At 46.5% G+C, this 19,118-nt stretch overlaps 1 protein-coding gene across 1 annotated transcript in view; it reads right to left on the bottom strand.

Moving 5' to 3' along the window:
- LOC116989251 (nuclear receptor ROR-beta-like) overlaps positions 1 to 19,118 on the bottom strand; it is a 78,392-nt gene that overhangs the window by 8,504 nt on the left and 50,770 nt on the right. The window contains exons 3-7 of the mRNA XM_033046445.1: positions 18,076 to 18,217; positions 14,148 to 14,552; positions 13,066 to 13,187; positions 7,191 to 7,323; positions 972 to 1,079 (exon numbers count right to left, since the gene is read on the bottom strand). Of these exons, the coding sequence (XP_032902336.1) occupies positions 972 to 1,079; positions 7,191 to 7,323; positions 13,066 to 13,187; positions 14,148 to 14,552; positions 18,076 to 18,217 (910 nt within the window). The remainder of the gene's footprint in view (positions 1 to 971; positions 1,080 to 7,190; positions 7,324 to 13,065; positions 13,188 to 14,147; positions 14,553 to 18,075; positions 18,218 to 19,118) is intronic.

Below are 19,118 nucleotides of genomic sequence, written 5' to 3'. Positions count from 1 at the left end.
ACCAACATGTCCCATCTATACTAGACCCACCTGCCCGCGTTTGGCTCATATCCCTCTAAACCTGTCCTATCCATGTACCTGTCTAAATATTTGTTAAATGTTGTGATAGTCCTTGCCTCAACTACCTCCTCTGGTAGCTCATTCCATAAATCCATCACACATTGTGTGAAAAAAATTACCCTTTAGATTCCTATTAAATCTTTTCCTCTTCACCTTAAACCTATATCCTCTGGTTCTCGATTCCCCTACTCTGGGCTAGAGACTGTGCGTTTACCCGATCTATTCCTCTCATGATTTTATACACCTCCATAAGATCGTCCTTCATCCACTTGCACTTCAAGGAATAGAGATCCAGCCTGCCCAACATCTCTCTATAGCTCACACCCTCGAGTCCTGGCAACATCCTCGTAAATCTGCTCTGTACCCTTTCCAAATTAACAACATCTTTCCCCTAACATGGTGCCAAGAACTGAACACAATCCTCTAAATGCGGCTTCACCTACGTCTTACACAACTGCAAGATTATCCGCCAACTTCTATACGCAATACTCTCAGACAGTCGCTGAAACATGTGGGCAGAGATTAAACAGAAAATAGATTCTAAAAAACATCAGGAGACAGTTTATCATCTTTATAAAACAGATGCAGGCAGGTGAACATGCTTCTAGACTAGTATGAGGGATTATTAGTCCGAGGTGGTGAATCAGTGGACATCATTGCCACAGAAGGCTGTGGAGACCAAGTCAATGGATATTTTTACGGTGGAGTAGGACAGAATTTGGATTAGTACGGGTGTCAAGGGCTTATGGGGAGAAGGCAGACGAAAGGGGTTGCGAGGGAAAGATGGATCAGCCATGATTGAATGGCGGAGTAGACTTGATGGGCTGAATGGCCTAATTCTGCTCCTAACATGAGCTTTGTTGCCAGAGTGCATTTCCTTCAGACACCCGATCTTTATTCCGCAATCTTACCCAAGGACTTGAAGATCTGTGTGCTGCCGTACTTCCCTTCGAAAAACAACGTGTTGTTCATTGGGTTGTATGCCCGGCACATTCGCACTAACAACACCTCAAGGCAACCTAAGATAAGACGACAAAAATCTGTTTACTCATGTCATAATTTTTTTTTTTTTAAATATTTTTATTAGAAGCAATGTACAATAATATAAAGCATAATACATTTCATGTACAACTTTGTTTTAAATTTAGTAGTAAAAAAAGTAGCAAAAGCAAGAAAATGAGAGAAAGAGAATATTAAATAAAGTAGTGATATTGATAGTTCATGAAAAATTTGAGAGAAAGAGCCCATAAAGATGTAAAGCCCGAGAGAAAAAAACAAAAGGGAGAGATGAAACAAAAAAAAAAAATAGAGAAGAGAAAAAAAAGAAATGCTTCGTATCTTTACCCACCCCTCACCCGGTTCTGAAAGAGTTAATTTCTAAGGTTGTGTTGCACCATATGCTTGTAATAAGTCGATAAAGGGAGAATCTTTTAGAATTGGTCTGATGTGCCTGATAGGACGAATCTCATATCTTCGAGATGTAACATTTCAGACATATTTGAAATCCAGATTTTGAGCGTCAGTGTGGGTGCATTTTTCCAGAATTTAAGTATAAGTTTTTTTGCTGTTATTAAGCCATAATTAAAGAGACACTTTTGGAACGAAGTCAGCTTACAGCCGTCTTCCATTGATCCGAAAATAATCAGTTCTGTATTGGGGTTCAATTTTATTTTAAATAATTTTGTGAAGATTCCAAAAATGTCATTCCAAAATTTATGAAGTTTTATGCAAGAGACAAAAGAGTGTACTATAGTAGCATCTTGAGATAAGCATTTATCAGATGGGGGAAACAATTGGAAACATTTTATTCAGTTTAGTTTTCGAGTAATATAATCTATGTAAAATTTTAAATTGAATTAAGTTATGTCTTACATTAATCGAACATTTATGTACGTATAGCAAGTATTTTTCCCATGTCTTTCGAAATTTTTATAGATAGTTCTTGTTCCCAGTCCATTCTAATTGCATCTGACGATGGTATTTCTATATTTAGAATGATGTTTTACAAATATGATATTACATTAATTGATTCCGCCTTTCTGTTCATTCCTTCATCTAATAGATCTGAGGTTAAAGTTTGATATTCTTGTGTGTGTTTTTTCAAGTAATCTCGGATTTGAAGGTATTTAAAATATTGATTACTTTTCAGGTTGTATTTTAATTGTAATTGTTGAAATGATAAAAGGTTTCCCATTTCATACATGTCTCCAAGCGTTTTAATTCCTATTCTTTCCCAATGGGTAAACGTTTTATCAATAATAGATGGTTTAAACGACAGATTATTAACTATTGGAGAGAGAAGCGAAGGATTTCTTAATTTGAGAGTTAATTTTATTTGTTTCCAAATTCGTATTGTACTATGAATAATTGGATTTTTCTTGTATATTGTATTATTCAATTTTATCGGGGAGAGAAGGATCGCTCCTATATTAAAAGGAGAACAATCCTCTATCTCCATTATTATACAGTCTACTTGTTGGGCAGACTTGTCCAACCAGTGAATCTAATGTCATAAAATTAGCGCAGTTCAACTCCAAACAAGAGCGGCACAATGACGCAGCGGTAGAGTTGCTGTCTCACACCGCCAGACACCTGGGTTCGATCCCGACCAGAGGGCGCTGTCTGTACGATCTCCCCATGACAGTGTGGGTTTTCACCAGGTGCTCTGGTTTCCTTCCACACTCCAGACGTACAGGTTTGTAGGTTAATTGGCTTCAATAAAAATAATTGAAAATGGTCCTTAGGATGTGGGATAGAGCGAGTGTATAGGGATCGCTGGTCAGTGCGGACCCAGTAGGCCGATGGCCTGTTTCCGGGCTGTATCTCCAAACCAAACTAAAATATTTCATGGACATCTTGTATTTGTAAGTTTAGGAGTAAAGAATGTTGTTTATTATGGTCTTTACAGAATACTATGTTTACATCATGTAGAAATAATGAACTGTAAATGCGGCTTTATACCAAAGATAGACACAAAGTGCTGGAGTAGCTCAGGCAGCATCTCTGCAGAAAAATGATGGGTGACGTTTCTGGTCGGGACCCTTCAGATTTTGTTCAGTCTGAAGATGGGTCATTGAAAGCTAAGGGCAAGTGCAGGAAAATTGTATTAGTATAGATGGTACTCAGTGGATAGCATGGACAGTGGGCTGAAGGGCCTGTTTCAATAGTGAATGGCTCTACGATGACTGTTTCTGGTTACCTGGAGGAAGGCAATGGCAGGATTAAGTGAAAAGGATGGGAAAAATCTATCATTACAGTTAGACGTTAGAGATACAGTGCGGAAACAGGCCCTTCGGCCCACCGAGTCCACACCGACCATCAATCACGATCACTATCCTACACATTAGGGACGATTAACAATTTTACTAAAGCCAATTAACCTACAACACTGTACGTATTTAGTATGGGATGAAACGGGAGCACCTGGAGAAAACCCACGAGGTCACAATGAGAACGTACAAACTCTGTACAGACAGCACCTATGGTCAGGATCAAACCCAGGTCTCTGGCGCTGTTAGACAGCAACTCTACTGCAGCGCCACTGTGCTGCCCAAATTATTAAAATAATTCTAAGAGGACAAAAGTGAAGAGGCGGGCTTAGATTCTGGTTTATGGATAGATGAGCTAAAGGAAAATATTTGACACGCACTGGATGCTTAGACCAGGTTATGGACACACCAGAGTTGAAGCAAACTTGCGAGTAAAATTGAAGCAGACGCTCAAACAGCAAAGGGAATGGGAAACAATTTCCCCACCCCCTATCAGTCTGAAGAAGGGTTTCGGCCCGAAACGTCGCCTGCCCCCTGTAAAGACTCCATCCCCTACTCCCAATTCCTCCGCCTACGCCGCATCTGTTCCCAGGATGAGACATTTCATACTAGGGCATCGGAAATGTCCTCGTTCTTCAGGGAACGGGGATTCCCCGCCGCCACCATAGATGAGGCTCACACCAGGGTCTCATCCATACCCCGTAACACTGCTCTCTCTCCCCATCCCCGCACACGCAACAAGGGCAGAGTCCCTCTGGTCCTCACCTTTCACCCCACCAGCCGGCAAATACAACACATAATCCTCCGCCATTTCCGCCACCTCCAACGTGACCCCACCACTCGCCACATCTTCCCATCTCCCCCCATGTCTGCCTTCCGCAAAGACCGCTCCCTCCGCAACTCCCTCGTCAATTCTTCACTTCCCTCCCGCACCACCCCCTCCCCGGGCACTTTCCGTTGCAACCGCAAGAAATGCAACACCTGTCCCTTCACCTCCCCCCTCGACTCCATTCAAGGTCCCAAGCAGTCGTTCCAGGTGCGACAAAGGTTCACCTGTATCTCCTCCAACCTCATCTACTGCATCCGCTGCTCTAGATGTCAGCTGATTTACATCGGTGAGACCAAGCGTAGGTTGGGCGACCGTTTCGCCGAACACCTCCGCTCAGTCCGCAATAACCTACCTGACCTCCCGGTGGCTCAGCACTTCAACTCCCCCTCCCATTCCCAATCCGACCTCTCTGTCCTGGGTCTCCTCCATTGCCAGAGTGAGCACCAGCGGAAATTGGAGGAACAGCACCTCATATTCCGTCTGGGGTCCTTGCGTCCCCTTGGCATCAACATTGAATTCTCCCAATTTGGCTAGCCCGTGCTGTCCCCTCCCCCCCTCCCCTTCCTTCACCCTCTAGCTGTCTCCTCCCATCCGCCCGCCCTCGGGCTCCTCCTCCTCCTCCCTTTGTCCTTCTCTCTTTCCCCACCCCCTATCAGTCTGAAGAAGGGTTTCGGCCCGAAACGTCGCCTATTTCCTTCGCTCCATAGATGCTGCTGCACCCGCTGAGTTCCTCCAGCAATTTTGTGTACCTGGGAAACAAACTCTGTTTGATTGGATCGCTCTATTTGAGCTTGTTCCATCAAATTCACAACGTCTTCAATGCGCTTTGCCGCTGCTGTAATTAGTAGATCAATACACTACTTAAAATGTTTAGGAGTGAAGTATAAATGGTCGAGTGCTTGTGAGATGCAGCGATCTGCTTAGCTCCACAAAGCACCACTGTAACAGCTTGTGGGCCTTGGTTATAAAGCGGGCAAGAAATCCAGCCAGATTATCCATTGTCGCTCACTATCCACATGCGGGATTTATTCTGCGATAAAAATAGGTGCTGGGCTGAACAGTGGTGCAGAATGTGGCAGCGGTGGCCGTGGGGATACGGGTTAAATAGAGTCGCCGGGCCAGGTACGACCAGCATCACAACTCGTGTACAGCACAGTTGCAAAAATCTTTTTAATTTTAAAATTAAATGTCAAATGTTATTGTGCAACTTTTCAAAAGAAGCCATGCAGCTACACTGGTTTTTCACAACATAAGTTCTCCTCTTAAACCACATCTATAGAATATTTCACAAGTCAGTAAATGTAATAAGCGGAATGACTACATCTCCATGAGAAGTGTCCACTCTTACAACTTTGATCCACAGTCTAATTTAGTTTAGAGATACAGCGCGAAAACAGGCTCTTCGTCCCACCGAATCTGCGCCGACCAGCGATCACCCTGTGTAAACTATCCTACACACACTAGGGACATTTTACTAGCCCAATTAATGGAAACCAATTAACCTACAAATCTGTACATCTTTGGAGTGTGGGAGGAAACCGGAGCACCCAGAGAAAACCCACGTGGTCACTTGGAGAATGTACAAAGTCTGTACAGACAGCACCCGTAGTCAGGATTGAACCAGGGTCTCTGGCGCTATAAAGCAGCAACTCTACCACTGCGCCACTGAGGGTACCTCTCCCCACTCGTGAGTGGGGGGTTGAACCGGGGGAGGGGGGGGGGGGGGGGGAGAGATTCGCAGCCAGGGAACGGCAGAGCCACAGATCCCACATGTGACTCTTAATAATCCTTGCCGCTCGCTCTCTCCACTCCTGCCGTGCCGCGCCAGGTCATTGGGTAACCTGGCGGAAACGCGGGCTGGGGGGGGGGACGACGACAATGGGAGCTTTGCGCCGTTACCAGGTGGCCGAGGCTAGGAGTTGCCAAGATGGCGGAGGAGCAGAGGAGCGCAGTGCTTCCGCATCCACCCGCCCGCTTTGTTGCATGCCCAATGCAATGCTCTGCAAGATTGCTTACCTACTCGCTCTCTCGCCCCCCCCCCCCCGACCCGCTGACTAACAGCTATTGACATGAAGTGACAAGGAACGCTCAGCACCATCTCCGATTACGCGGCAGCTCCAGAACTGCTAAATAGACAGGAAGTCAAACGAGTAAACAAACACTCCATATACGTACAAACAAAACACTTCAGAATATCTGAAGCTTCAGTGCACCACCCGCTAACTACCAGCATGAACAGACAACTGTAACTGAAATCTGTTATAAAGAGGTGTTTAATAACCAGGGTAGATTGTATTGATTACTTATCTTTTTTTTGGAAAATAGGTGCAGGAGGAGGCCATTTGGCCCTTGGAGCCAGCACCGCAAACAATGTGATCAAGGCTGATCATCTACAATCATTCCTGCCTTCTCCCCATATGCCTCGATTCCGCTAGCCCCTAGAGCTCTATCTAACTCTTTTAAGTTCACCCAGTGAATTGGCCTTTACTGCTTTCTGTGGCAGAACATTCCACAAATTCACAACTCTCTGGGTGAAAATGTTTTTCCTCAGCTCAGTTCTAAATGGCCTACCCCTTATTCTTAAACTGTGGCCCCTGGTTCTAGACTCCCCCAACATTGGGAACATGTTTCCTGCATCTATCATGTCCAATCCCATAATAGTTTTATATGTTTCTATAAGATCGCCTCTCATCCTTCTAAATTCCAGTGAATACAAGCCCAGTCGTTCCATTGTGTCATCATATTTCCAGTCCCGCCATCCCGAGAATTAACCTGGTGAACCTATGCTGCATTCCCTCAATAGCACGAATGTCCTTCCTCAAATTAGGAGACCAAAACTGCACACAATACTCCAGGTATGGTCTCACCAGGGCCTGGTACAACTGTAGAAGGACCTCTTTGCTCCGATACGCAAATCCTCTCGTTATGAAGCCCAACATGCCATTAGCTTTGTTCACTGGGACTTGAAAGATTCTGCGGAGGTGCCCATGTTACCTGCTTCTTAAGAGTGATGGAGTGGGTTTAGTATCTACCTGCTTTAAGGAGGATGATCTGATCGTTCTGACACAGGTCCATGAAACCGCTGATCCTCTTGGCAAACTCCACCACGTACTGGATTGCATCGGTGACTTGGATCGCACACTGCTGCCACATGGCCTCACACGACTGTTTGCAACAAAGGGTCAAAGTGAATGGATGGTACAAAAGACATCACCTTTCCCCATTCTGCAGATACAGTTCAAGAACCGGGTTCGATCCAGACATCGGGCGTTGCCTGTGTGGAGTTTGCACGTTCTCACTGTGGCTCTATGCGTTTCCTCCGGTTTCATATTCCCAGGACGTGCGAGTTTGCAGGCCAACTGGCCTTTGTAATTTGGCCCTAGTGTGTCGGGTGTGGGTGAGGAAAGTGTGGGATATCATAGAACTAGTGGTGAACAGGTGCGTAAGAGGAACTGCAGATGCTGGTTTACACCGAAGATAGACACAAAATGCTGGAGTAACTCAGCGGGTCGGGCAGCGTCTCTGGAGATACGGAATGTGATGTTTCTGGTCAGGGACTAGTCATCCATTGAGTGGAGGATGGATCGCCATTGGTGGAACTCACTACTGTAGCAGGTGGAACTCACCGCGGCTCGAGAGACTCGAGAGACTAACAGAGACTAACAGAGGCAAAGAGGTTTGCCACGCACTGCAAGGGAGCAGTGGACCAGACAGGAAGAGCGGAAGGAATTACCACTAGACAGCCAAACCAGTAGGTAATTTACGGCTGGGGTGAGTACTTTCCCATTTATAGGAGGTAGGATTATATAAATAAGGGGTGTATCAATACAGTAGGGGATTCTTAAATAGGACCAGTTAATTACTTATATAAGATGGGCGGTCAGGAGATGTGCCAATACTGCGAGATGTGGGAATTTGTCGACACCATTGATGTAGAAGATCCCTACAGCTGCAGTAAGTGTTTGAGGCTAGAGGAACTCCAGCTCCGCATTGATGAGCTGGAGACCCAACTTCATACGCTGCGGTACATCAGGGAGGGGGAGTATTACCTGGATGTTTTGTGCCAGGGGATGGTCACACCGACCAGTTTAACTAATTCAGTAGGCAGTGAGCAAGGAAAGGAAGGTGTGGCCATAAGCGAGGCAGGTAGGGGGAACCAGGAGGAGATGCGGCAGGAGCCACAGCCCTTGTCCCTGACGAGCATGACCGAGGCTCTTACTCAATGTAAGGACGGGATCAGGGGCTGTGGGAGGGATGAGCAACCTGGCTGCAGCACCGTGGATCAGGAGGCCATTCAAGAGGGGGGAGTTAGAAGAAATGCCGTAGTGATAGGGGATAGTATTATTCGGGGGGTAGATAAGGTTCTCTGCGGCCAGCAGAACATGTCCCGAAGGCTGTGTTGCCTACCCGGTGCTAGGGTTAAGGATATCTCTGCGATGCTGGAGAGAAATTTGCAGTGGGAGGGGGAGGATCCAGTGGTCGTGGTCCATGTGGGGACCAATGACATAGGAAGGACGAGGAAGGAGGATCTGCTGAAGGAGTTTGAGCAGTTAGGGAATAAATTAAAAAGCAGAACCTCGAGGGTACTGATCTCCGGATTGCTACCTGAGCCACGGGCCAAATCGGCGAGGGTACGTAAAATTAGAAAGCTAAATGCGTGGCTCAAAGACTGGTGTGGGAATAATGGGTTTGGTTTCTTGGGCCACTGGCACCAGTACTGGGACAGGGGGGATCTGTTCTGTAAGGACGGACTTCACCTGAACGGTGCTGGGACTGGGGTCCTGGCAAATCATATAACTAGGGCAGTAGAGAGGTCTTTAAACTAAGTAGCGGGGGGGAGGTATCAAGGGGGGTAATAACGGCAGGGGTAGAGGAAATAGAGCAGGGTATCAGTGGGGAAGCGGAAAGTCAAAATGTGACAGGAGACAGAATGTGTGAAGATAAAGCTCTAGATGTAAAAGGGGCAAAAATGGAAAGGAAGGGTAGTAAAAATCATCTGAAAGTGCTTTATCTAAATGCACGGAGTATTCGTAATAAGATAAATGAATTAACGGTGCAATTAAGTATATATAGTTATGATATCGTGGCCATTACGGAGACATGGCTGCAAGGGGATCAGGACTGGGAGTTAAATATAGAGGGGTACTCGACAATTAGGAAAGATAGACAGGAAAGAAAGGGAGGAGGGGTGGCCCTTTTAATAAGGGAGGGAATAACGGCAATAGAGAGGAAGGATATTGCGTTGAAGGATCAGGATAGTGAAACAGCTTGGGTACAGATAGAGAATAATAAGGGGAAAAAAAACACTAGTGGGTGTAATTTATAGACCTCCAAATAGCTGTGACGCTGTTAGTCAGAACATAAATCTGCAAATAGTTGACGCATGTAAAAAGGGAACTGCTGTAATCATGGGGGACTTCAATTTTCATATTAATTGGGCAAACCAAACTGGGCAGGGTAGACTAGAGGAAGAGTTTATAGAATGTATTAGAGACGGGTTCCTAGAACAGTATGTCACAGAACCGACAAGGGGGGAGGCAATCTTGGATCTGGTCCTGTGTAATGAAGCAGGATTAATTAAAAATGTCATAGTTAGGGACTCGTTGGGAACAAGTGACCACAATATGGTCGAATTCCATATTCAAATAGAAGGGGAGCAGGTTGAAACTCAGGCTAGGGTGCTTAGTCTAAATAAGGGGGATTATGAAGGTATGAGGACTGAGCTGATCAAAGTTGACTGGGATAGCAGACTCAAGAATAAGACGGTACATGAGCAGTGGTGTACGTTTAAGGGTATACTGTATAACCTTCAAGAAAAATTTATTCCTATGAAGAAAAAAAGGGGTAAGGGTAAGAACAGTCAGCCATGGCTCAGTAAAACTATAAAGGATAGTATTCGGCTGAAGGCAAGGGCATATAAGGTAGCCAGAGATAGTGGGAGGGTAGAGGATTGGGAAGCATTTAAAGGTCAGCAAAAAATAACTAAGAGATTAATTAAGACGGGGAAAATAGACTATGAAAGGAATTTAGCGAACAACATAAAAACTAATAGTAAGAGTTTTTATAGCTATATAAAAAGAAAAAGGGTGGCTAAGGTGAACGTTGGTCCATTGGAGGGTGAGACTGGAGAGTTGTTGGTGGGGAACATGGAAATGGCAAAGGCATTAAACGAGTATTTTGTATCAGTCTTCACCATAGAAGACACAAAAAATATTCCAACGCTGGATAAACAGGGGGCGGTAGGAATGGAGGAGCTAAATACTATTAAGATCACCAAGGAGGTGGTATTAGGGAAATTAATGAGACTGAAGGAGGATAAATCCCCTGGGCCTGATGGATTACATCCAAGGGTCTTGAGGGAGATAGCGGTGGGGATTGTGGATGCATTGGTGATAATTTTCCAAAACTCCCTGGAGGCAGGAACGGTCCCAGTGGATTGGAAAATGGCCAATGTAACACCTATATTTAAAAAAGGAAGTAAACAGAAGGCGGGTAACTATAGACCGGTTAGTCTAACATCGGTGGTGGGTAAAATGTTAGAGACAATTATTAAAGAAACACTAATGGGGCACTTGGATAAACATGACTTCATCGGACAGAACCAGCATGGTTTTGTGAAGGGGAAGTCCTGTTTAACGAATCTGCTCGAATTCTTTGAGGAAGTAACAACCCGGGTGGATAAAGGGGAACCGGTGGATGTGGTATACTTGGACTTCCAAAAGGCTTTTGACAAGGTGCCACATAAGAGACTATTGCTAAAAATAAAAAATTATGGGATTGGGGGTAATATATTAGCATGGGTAGAGGATTGGCTAACAAATAGGAAGCAGAGAGTGGGGATAAATGGTTCATACTCGGGATGGCAACCGGTAACTAGCGGGGTTCCGCAAGGGTCGGTGCTGGGACCCCAGTTGTTCACAATTTATATAAATGATTTGGAGGAGGGAACCAAGTGTAATATATCAAAATTTGCGGACGATACAAAAATGGGAGGAAAAGTAGGGGATGAGGAGGATAGGAAGAGTCTGCAAAAGGATATAGATAAGCTAGGTGAGTGGGCAACAACTTGGCAGATGAAATTTAATACTAATAAATGTGAAGTCATTCACTTTGGGAAAAAAAATGATAGGGCAAGTTATTTTCTAAATGAGGAGGAGCTGCGTTGTAATGCAACGCAAAGGGATCTAGGGGTATTAGTACATGAATCACTAAAAGTTAGTATGCAGGTGCAGCAAGCAATCAGGAAGGCCAATGGAGTTTTGGCCTTTATTGCTAGGGGGATTGAGTATAAAAACACGGAGGTCTTGCTGCAGCTGTACACAGTATTAGTGAGACCACATTTGGAATACTGTGTACAGTTCTGGGGTCCATACTTAAGAAAGGATGTACTAGCCCTGGAGGCAGTGCAGCGAAGGTTTACAAGATTAATTCCTGCAATGAGGGGATTGACATATGAGGAAAGGTTAAGTAGGCTGGAACTCTACTCTTTGGAGTTTAGAAGAATGAGAGGCGATCTCATTGAAACATATAAGATCGTGAGGGGCCTTGATCGGGTGGATGCACCGAGGATGTTCCCAATGATCGGGGAAACTAGAACTAGGGGACATAGTTGCAGAATAAGGGGGGGCTCTTTTAAAACTGAGATGAGGAAGAACTTCTTCACCCAGAGGGTGGTTAATTTATGGAATTCACTGCCCCAGGGAGCAGTGGAAGCAGAAACTTTAAATATATTTAAGACTAAAATAGATGGTTTTTTAGCTGCCAAGGGGATAAGGGGCTACGGGGAGAGGGCAGGGATATGGACCTAGGTATGGTTAGTATAGTAAGACCTGAGTGATCTCCTGGACAAGTGTCGATCGCCTGGATTGGGGTCGGAGAGGAATTTCCCGGATTTTTTTCCCGAATTGGACCTGGGTTTTTATCCGGTTTTTTGCCTCCCCCAGGAGATCACGAGGTTCTTGGGGTGGAGAGGGGTGATAGCGGTATAAAGGGGAGGGTAGTGTCTTGTGTTCTGTGTCTTGTGTCTACTGTTTGTGGGTAAGTGTGTCTGTTTAGTGTTCAGCCATGAGCGAATGGCGGTGCGGGCTCGACGGACCTGGTGGTCTACTCTCGCACCTACTTTCTATGTTTCTATGTTTCTATGACCCGGGTCTGATAAAAGGCCTCGACCCGAAACATCACCTATCCATGTTCTCTAGAGATGCTGCCTGACCCGCTGAGTTACTCCAGCATTTGGTGTCTATCTTAGGAACTAAGGGCCTGTATGTTCAATTCCAGTATTGGGAACCATTTTGAGTAGCATGAAAATATTCAACACCTTTTCAATAGAAGCCATCATAAGAAATAGAAGCAAGAGTTGGCACTGATGGCCACTTGCTTCTGCTTTGTCATTCAATGTTATGAAGAGACTATTCGTTGGCACGCAGGAGGATGAGGGGTGATCTTATAGAGGCTCACAAAAACCATGAGAGGAATAGATTGAGTAATTGCCCAGCGTAGGGGAATCAAGGACCAGAGGATATTGGTTTAAGGTGGGAGGTGGGGGGGGGGGGGAAGAGAACAAATTTAATAGGAACATGAGGGGTAACTTATTTACACAAAGGGTGGTGGGTGTATGGAACGAGCTGCCAGAGGAGGTAGTTGCAGCAGGTACTATCTCAACAGTTAAGAAACATTTAGACAGGTACATGGATAGGACAGGTTTAGCGGGAGGCAGGGAGGTAGGACTAGTGTATATGGGACATGTTGGGCGGTGTGTGCAAGTTGAGCCGAACGGCCTGTTTCGGCCTGTTTCCACGCCGAATGACAATGAGAATAACCAAGATGGAGATCTTGTCTACAAATCAGTTCTTAGGAATTGTTTGCCTCAGTTGATTTTTTATGCCGCAAGGTCTCTTGAAATTGTACCTTATTTTGAAAGTTCCTTATCTCCTCCTGTGTGTACAATTGCCAGGCCAGCTGCTTCAGCTCCTCCACGGTGTACTGGCAAGTCTCGAGATGGGACTCCACCACGTTCTGTGATATTCGATCTGGAGGAGACGAGGAAGCAGGACTTAAAGAGTGGTCCGTAGGCTGCCAAGTTCATGACATTTTATCCTACGGATCCCATTCCCTCTGCCGAGAAAAAGCAAGGTCATTGTCTGGCCTCTCGTTACTTTTCTTGCAAAACCGATCAGTTTCTGTTGTGGCAAAATGCCCATCCACTTCCACTGGTTGGATTTGACTTGCACGTGAGTGAGTGGGTGGGTGTTAGAGTGGGTGGGTGGTGAGTGTGGTGGGTGGGTGGTGAGTGAGTGGTGAGTGGGTGGGTGTTAGAGTGGGTGGGTGGTGAGTGTGGTGGGTGGGTGGTGAGTGAGTGGGTGGGTGGTGAGTGGGTGGGTGGTGAGTGAGTGGGTGGGTGGGTGAGTGTTTGGGTGAGTGGGTGTTTGGGTGGGTGGGTGTTTGGGTGGGTGGGTGTTTGAGTGGCTGGGTGTTTGGGTGTGTGGGTGAGTGTTTGGGTGGGTGAGTGTTTGGGTGGGTGAGTGGGTGTGGGTGAGTGGTTAAATGCCAAAGGCAAAAGTTCTCAGAGTTCTCCTTTTGCTTAACACGGAGGTTTGGGCATTTTGCTTTTTTGTCATCAATGGTGGGACTATTGTAGATGGGACACGATGGCTGGTGTGGGAAAGTTGGGCCGAAGGACCCATTCCCACATGGCTTCACTATGACGTCAAATACAAACCCATGTGAGATTTAATCTCTGTCGCTCTCGTTCACATTGTTTGAAAGATGCACAAGTATGGAAGCAAAACTACAATCACCAAGTATGTTCTGACCGTCTTGAAGGGGAAATGCTTATGATGCAGGGAATAGTCTTGGGATGTAATTTGTACTGAGGAACAGAACGCAGCCGAACAGCTTCCTCATCCTTAATTATGCGGCATTCAGGTGGAGAACATGTAAAATGGCAGGGCACACATGCGGACACTGACCTAGCGAGGCAGTATACATACCTATCTCCGCCATGGAAACCTCAATGGCGAGCTGACTGTTCTCTGGAGAGGGATAGGGGAACAAGCTGGGCTCCAGCATGATTTCATAGATGGGCTCCTGCTTGATGTATTTAATGTCATTGACGTCCATGGCCGACTGGTCTGGTGATCTTTCAGCCGAGGCAGAGGTGTCAAAGTTATAAAAGCTGTTTCCGCCGTCGGGAGTGAGGGGAAAGTCAAGGAGCAGACCGTCCGAGAAGGTGCTGCTGATGTCGTCCAGGTCTCCCAGTCCGCTGTCAGGATAGCCCCGCACCAGACCATCCGCTTCCTCCTTCATTGCCATCTGCTCCTGGTGTTGCTGATGCTTCTGCACCTCCGCGTACAGACTGTCCCGCTGCTTTTTGGACATCCGGCCAAACTTCACAGCTGCGGAAAAGGAGAAGAAATCCTTGATAGTGACCGCTCCATCACCGTGGGCGTAGGGCAGCACGGTGGCGCAACGGTAGAGTTGCTGACTTACAGCGCCAGTATTAAACAGTATGTGGAGGCCCCCACACGTGAGAGGCAACGCTGGATCTAGTATTGGGAAATTGGGAAGGGACAAGTTAATGAAGTGTGTGTGGAGGAGTCTTTTCGGACAAGTGACCACATTTCAATTAGGTTTAAGATAGTTATGGATCGGGACGGAGAGGGTCCACGTGTTAAAATGCTTAACTGGGGTAAGGCCAACTTTGAGGGTATGAGATAAGGTCTCGCTCAAGGTGACTGGAGCAGGTTATTAGAGGGGGAAGGAACATCAGCCAAGTGGGAGGTTTTTAAAAGTGTACTGAAGAAAGCTCAGGATGTGTACTTTCCCCATTATAGTGAAGGGCAAAGCAGGCAAACGGAAGAAAGTGGCTGACGAGGGAAATTGTGACGTTAGTCAAAAACAAGGAGGAAGCATGGGACAGGTGGAGGCAGCTGGGACCAAGTGCATCCCTGGAGGAGTTTCGGGAACTAAGGTGCAAACTAAAAAAGATCAGAAGGACAAAAAGGAGCTAGGAGATAGCTCTGGCGGATAGCATAAAAGACAATCCCAAAAGATTTTATAAGTACATTAGGGGGAAAAGGGTAACTAGAGAGAGAGTGGGACCTCTCAGGAATCAAAGCGGTCACCTCTGTATTTATAGAGGAGAAAGACAGTAGGACGGAGGAAACTGGAGCAGTCACTGGAAGTGTCATGAGAGCAGTCAGGGTTACCGTCGAGGAAGTACTGAAGGTACTGTCGTGTTTGAAGGTTTTATGAGTCGTCGTTGAATACAGGAGAGGTGCCAGAGGATTGGAGGGTGGCAAATGTTGTACCCCTTTTCAAGAAGGGCTGCAGGGAACTATAGGCCGGTGAGCTTAACATCTGTAGTTGGTTAGTGACTGGAGAGTATTCTGAGGGATAGGATACAAAAGCATTTGGATGGGCAAGGGCTGATTAGGGACCGTCAACATGGTTTTTGTACATGGGAGGTCGTGTCTCACACATCCGATTGATTTTTTTGAAGACGTGAGCAAAAGGTTGATGAAGGCAGAGCTGTAGATGTTGTGTTAATGGGCTTTGGTAAGGCGTTCGACAAGGTGCCGCATGGTAGGCTGCTCTGGAAGGTTAGATCACATGGGATCCAAGAAGAGATAGCTGAATGGATAACAAATTGGCTCCATTGAAGGAAGCAGAGGTTGATGGTGGAAGGTTGCTTCTCAGACTGGAGGCCTGTGACTAGTGGTGCGCCTCAGGGTTCGGTGCTGGGCTCGTTACTGTTTGTCATCTACATCAATGATTTAGATTAGCAAGTTTGCTGATGGTACAAAAGTTAGTGGTTTTGCAGATAGTGAAGATGGTTGTGAACGATTGCAGCAGGATCTGGATCGATTGGCCAGGTGGGCGGAGGAATGGTGGATGGAATTTAATACAGAGAAGTGTGAGGTGTTGCATTTTGGGACATCAAACAAGGGCAGGACCTACACAGTAAATGGTAGGTCTCTGGGGAGTGTTGTAGAGCAGAGGGATGTAGGAATACAAGTGCATCGTTCCTTGAAAGTCGAGTCGCAGGTAGATATGGTGGTGAAAAAGGCTTTTGGCACATTGGCCTTCATCAGGCACAGTATTGAGTGCAGAGGTTAGGAAGTTAAGTTGCGGTTGTATAAAATGTTGGTGAGATTGCATTGAGAATATTGTGTTCAGTTCTGGGCACCTGTTACAGGAAAGATATTGCCAAGCTTGAAAGGGTTCAGAAAAGATTTACGAGGATGTTGCCAAGACTCGAGGGTGTGAGCTATAGGGAGAGGTTGCGTAGGCTGAGTCTCTATTCCATGAAGCGTAGGAGGATGAGGGGAGGAGATCTTATAGAAGTGTTCCAAATCATGAGAGGAATAGATCGGGTAGATGCAGAGTCTTTTACCCAGAGTAGGGGAATCGAGGACCAAAGGACATAGGTTCAAGGTGAAGGGGAAAAGATTTAATAGGAATCAGAGGGTAACTTTTTCCACACAGAGGGTGGTGGGTGTATGGAACGAGCTGCCAGAGGAGGTAGATGAGGCTGGGACTATGTCATCGTTTAAGAAACAATTGGACAGGTACATGGATAGGACAGGTTTGGAGGGTTATGAACCAAGTGCAGGCGTGGGACTCGGGTAGCTGGGACTTTGTTGGCCAGTGTGGGCGAGTTGGGCGTGTTTCCACACTGTATCACTCTGACTCGGGGTTCGATCCTGACCACGGGTGCTGTCTGTACGGAGTTTGCAAGTTCTCCCTGTGACCGCGTGGGTTTTCTCGGAGATCTTTGATTTCCTCCCACACTGGTATGTAGGTTAATTGGCTGGGTATAAATGTAAATTGTCCCGGGAGTGTGTAGGATAGTATTAGCATGCGGGGATCGCTGGTCTGTGTGGACTCAGTGGGCCGAAAGGCCTGTTTCTGCACTGTATCTCTAATCTAAACTAAACCTCCACGGACACTCCCCGACTAATGCAATAAGGGACGCGCATGAACTCATCGGAGACCCTCGGACTATCATTGATCGGACTTTACTGGCTTTATCTAATAAACATTATTCTGAGTCATCGAGACATACAGTGTTGAAACAGGCCCTTTGGCCCAACTTGTCCACACCGATCAACATATCCCATATACACTCATCCCACCTGCTATGTTTGGCCCATGTCCCTCCAAACTTCTCCTATCCATGTACCTGTATAATTGCCTCATAAATGCGACCGTGCCTGCCTCATCTACCTTCTCTGGCAGCTCGTTCCATATACCCATCGCAAAATGAACCCTCAGATTCCTATAAAATCTATCCCCCCCGCACCTTAATTTACAATATTATTTTTTATCATTTATCTCTGCACTGTGGATGGCTCAATCATGCATTGCATGCCACTGACAGGTTAGCATGCAACAAAAGCCTTTCACTGTACCTCGGCACCCAAAACTAAAAGTTTCAGTTTAGTTTACTGTCATGTGGACTGAGGTACAGTAAAAAGCTTTTGTTGCATGGTATCCAGTCGACAGAAAGGCAATGCATGATTACAATCGAGCCATTACAGTGGATAGATACATGATAATTGAATGACATTTAGTGCAAGGTTAAGCCAGGATAGCCCAAGGGTCTCCAATGAGGTAGATAGTAGTTCAGCACCACTCTCTAGTTGTTGGTAGGATGGTTCAGTTGCATGATAAAACAGCTGGGAAGAAACTGGCCCCGAATCTGGAGGTGTGCGTTTTCACATTCGGCACCTCTTGCCCGATGGGAGAGGGGAGACGAGGGAGTGGCCGGGGTGCGACTCGTCCTTGATTATGCTGCTGGCCTTGCCGAGGCAGCGCGTTGTATAAATGGAGGCATGAAAAAAAATTGAATAAAAATGTAATGATTTGATTTGCAGCAAAAAGGCAGATGGTTAAACCAGTTGGCAGCTGCCTTACCATCACGTGACATCCCCAGTGTGAGACACTTCTGCAGGCGGCAGTGCTGGCACCTGTTGCGGTTCGTTCGGTCGATGAGGCAGTTCCTCGAGCGCGGGCAGGAATACGCAGCGTTATTCTGTTGGCTCCTTCGGAAGAAACCCTGGTTCGGGTTAAAAAAAAAGTTTAGGAGCCAGTCAGTTACAGTGTCAAAGAAAGACACAAAAAGCTGGGAGTAACTCAGTGGGTCAGGCAGAATCTCTGGAGGAAAGGAATAGGCGACGTTTCGGGTCGTGACCCTTTTTTTACCCGAAAAGTCACCTATTCCTTTTCTCCAGAGATGCTGCCTGACCCGCTGAGTTACTCCCAGCTTTTTGTGTCTATCTTTAGTTTAAACCAGTTCTTTCCCACACATCTGGTTATAATTTGGGGTTACACACGCTGCACTTCCGCAGGCTCTGAGCTCAAGACCTAGAAGTTTAGTTTAGAGATACAGGGTGGAAACAGGCCTTGGGCCCACCGAGTCCACACCAACCAGCTGTTCCCCACACATTAATACTACACTACACTAGAGACAATTTTACATTTATACCAAGTCAATACAAACCTGTACGACTTGAGCGTGGGAGGAAACCGAAGATCTTGGAGAAAACCCAAGCAGGTCATGGGGAGAACGTAAAAACTCCGTACAGACAAGCGCCCGTAGCCAGGATCGAAGCCGGGTCTCTGGCGCTGCAAGGCAGTAAAGGGCCTGTCCCACGATCATGCGACCTGCATGCGGCAAGCGAGGCCAAACCGGAAGCTGGGGCTGCGCAGAGGTCGAGTGATCCCCGTACAGGGCCGGTCCCACCAGCATGCACCTGCATGCGGGCGAGTGCAACCAAACCGGAAGCGGGGGCCACGCGGAGGTCGAGTGCGTGACTGAAGTTCGAGCGAAGTCTGCGGGAAGTTCGCGCGGGACGTACGCTGCCTACTGCGTTGAGGCACTGGTGCATGCCCGTCGAGGCGGTTGCGGCCGACAGGCCGTTGCCGCGCGGAATCTTTGAACCGTCAGTTTTTCGGAG

The sequence above is a fragment of the Amblyraja radiata genome, chromosome 29 (genome assembly GCF_010909765.2).
Source record: "Amblyraja radiata isolate CabotCenter1 chromosome 29, sAmbRad1.1.pri, whole genome shotgun sequence".
Lineage (NCBI taxonomy): Eukaryota > Metazoa > Chordata > Chondrichthyes > Rajiformes > Rajidae > Amblyraja > Amblyraja radiata.
Note: the sequence above shows the minus strand (reverse complement) of the source record. Positions and strands in the feature narration are given on the sequence as shown.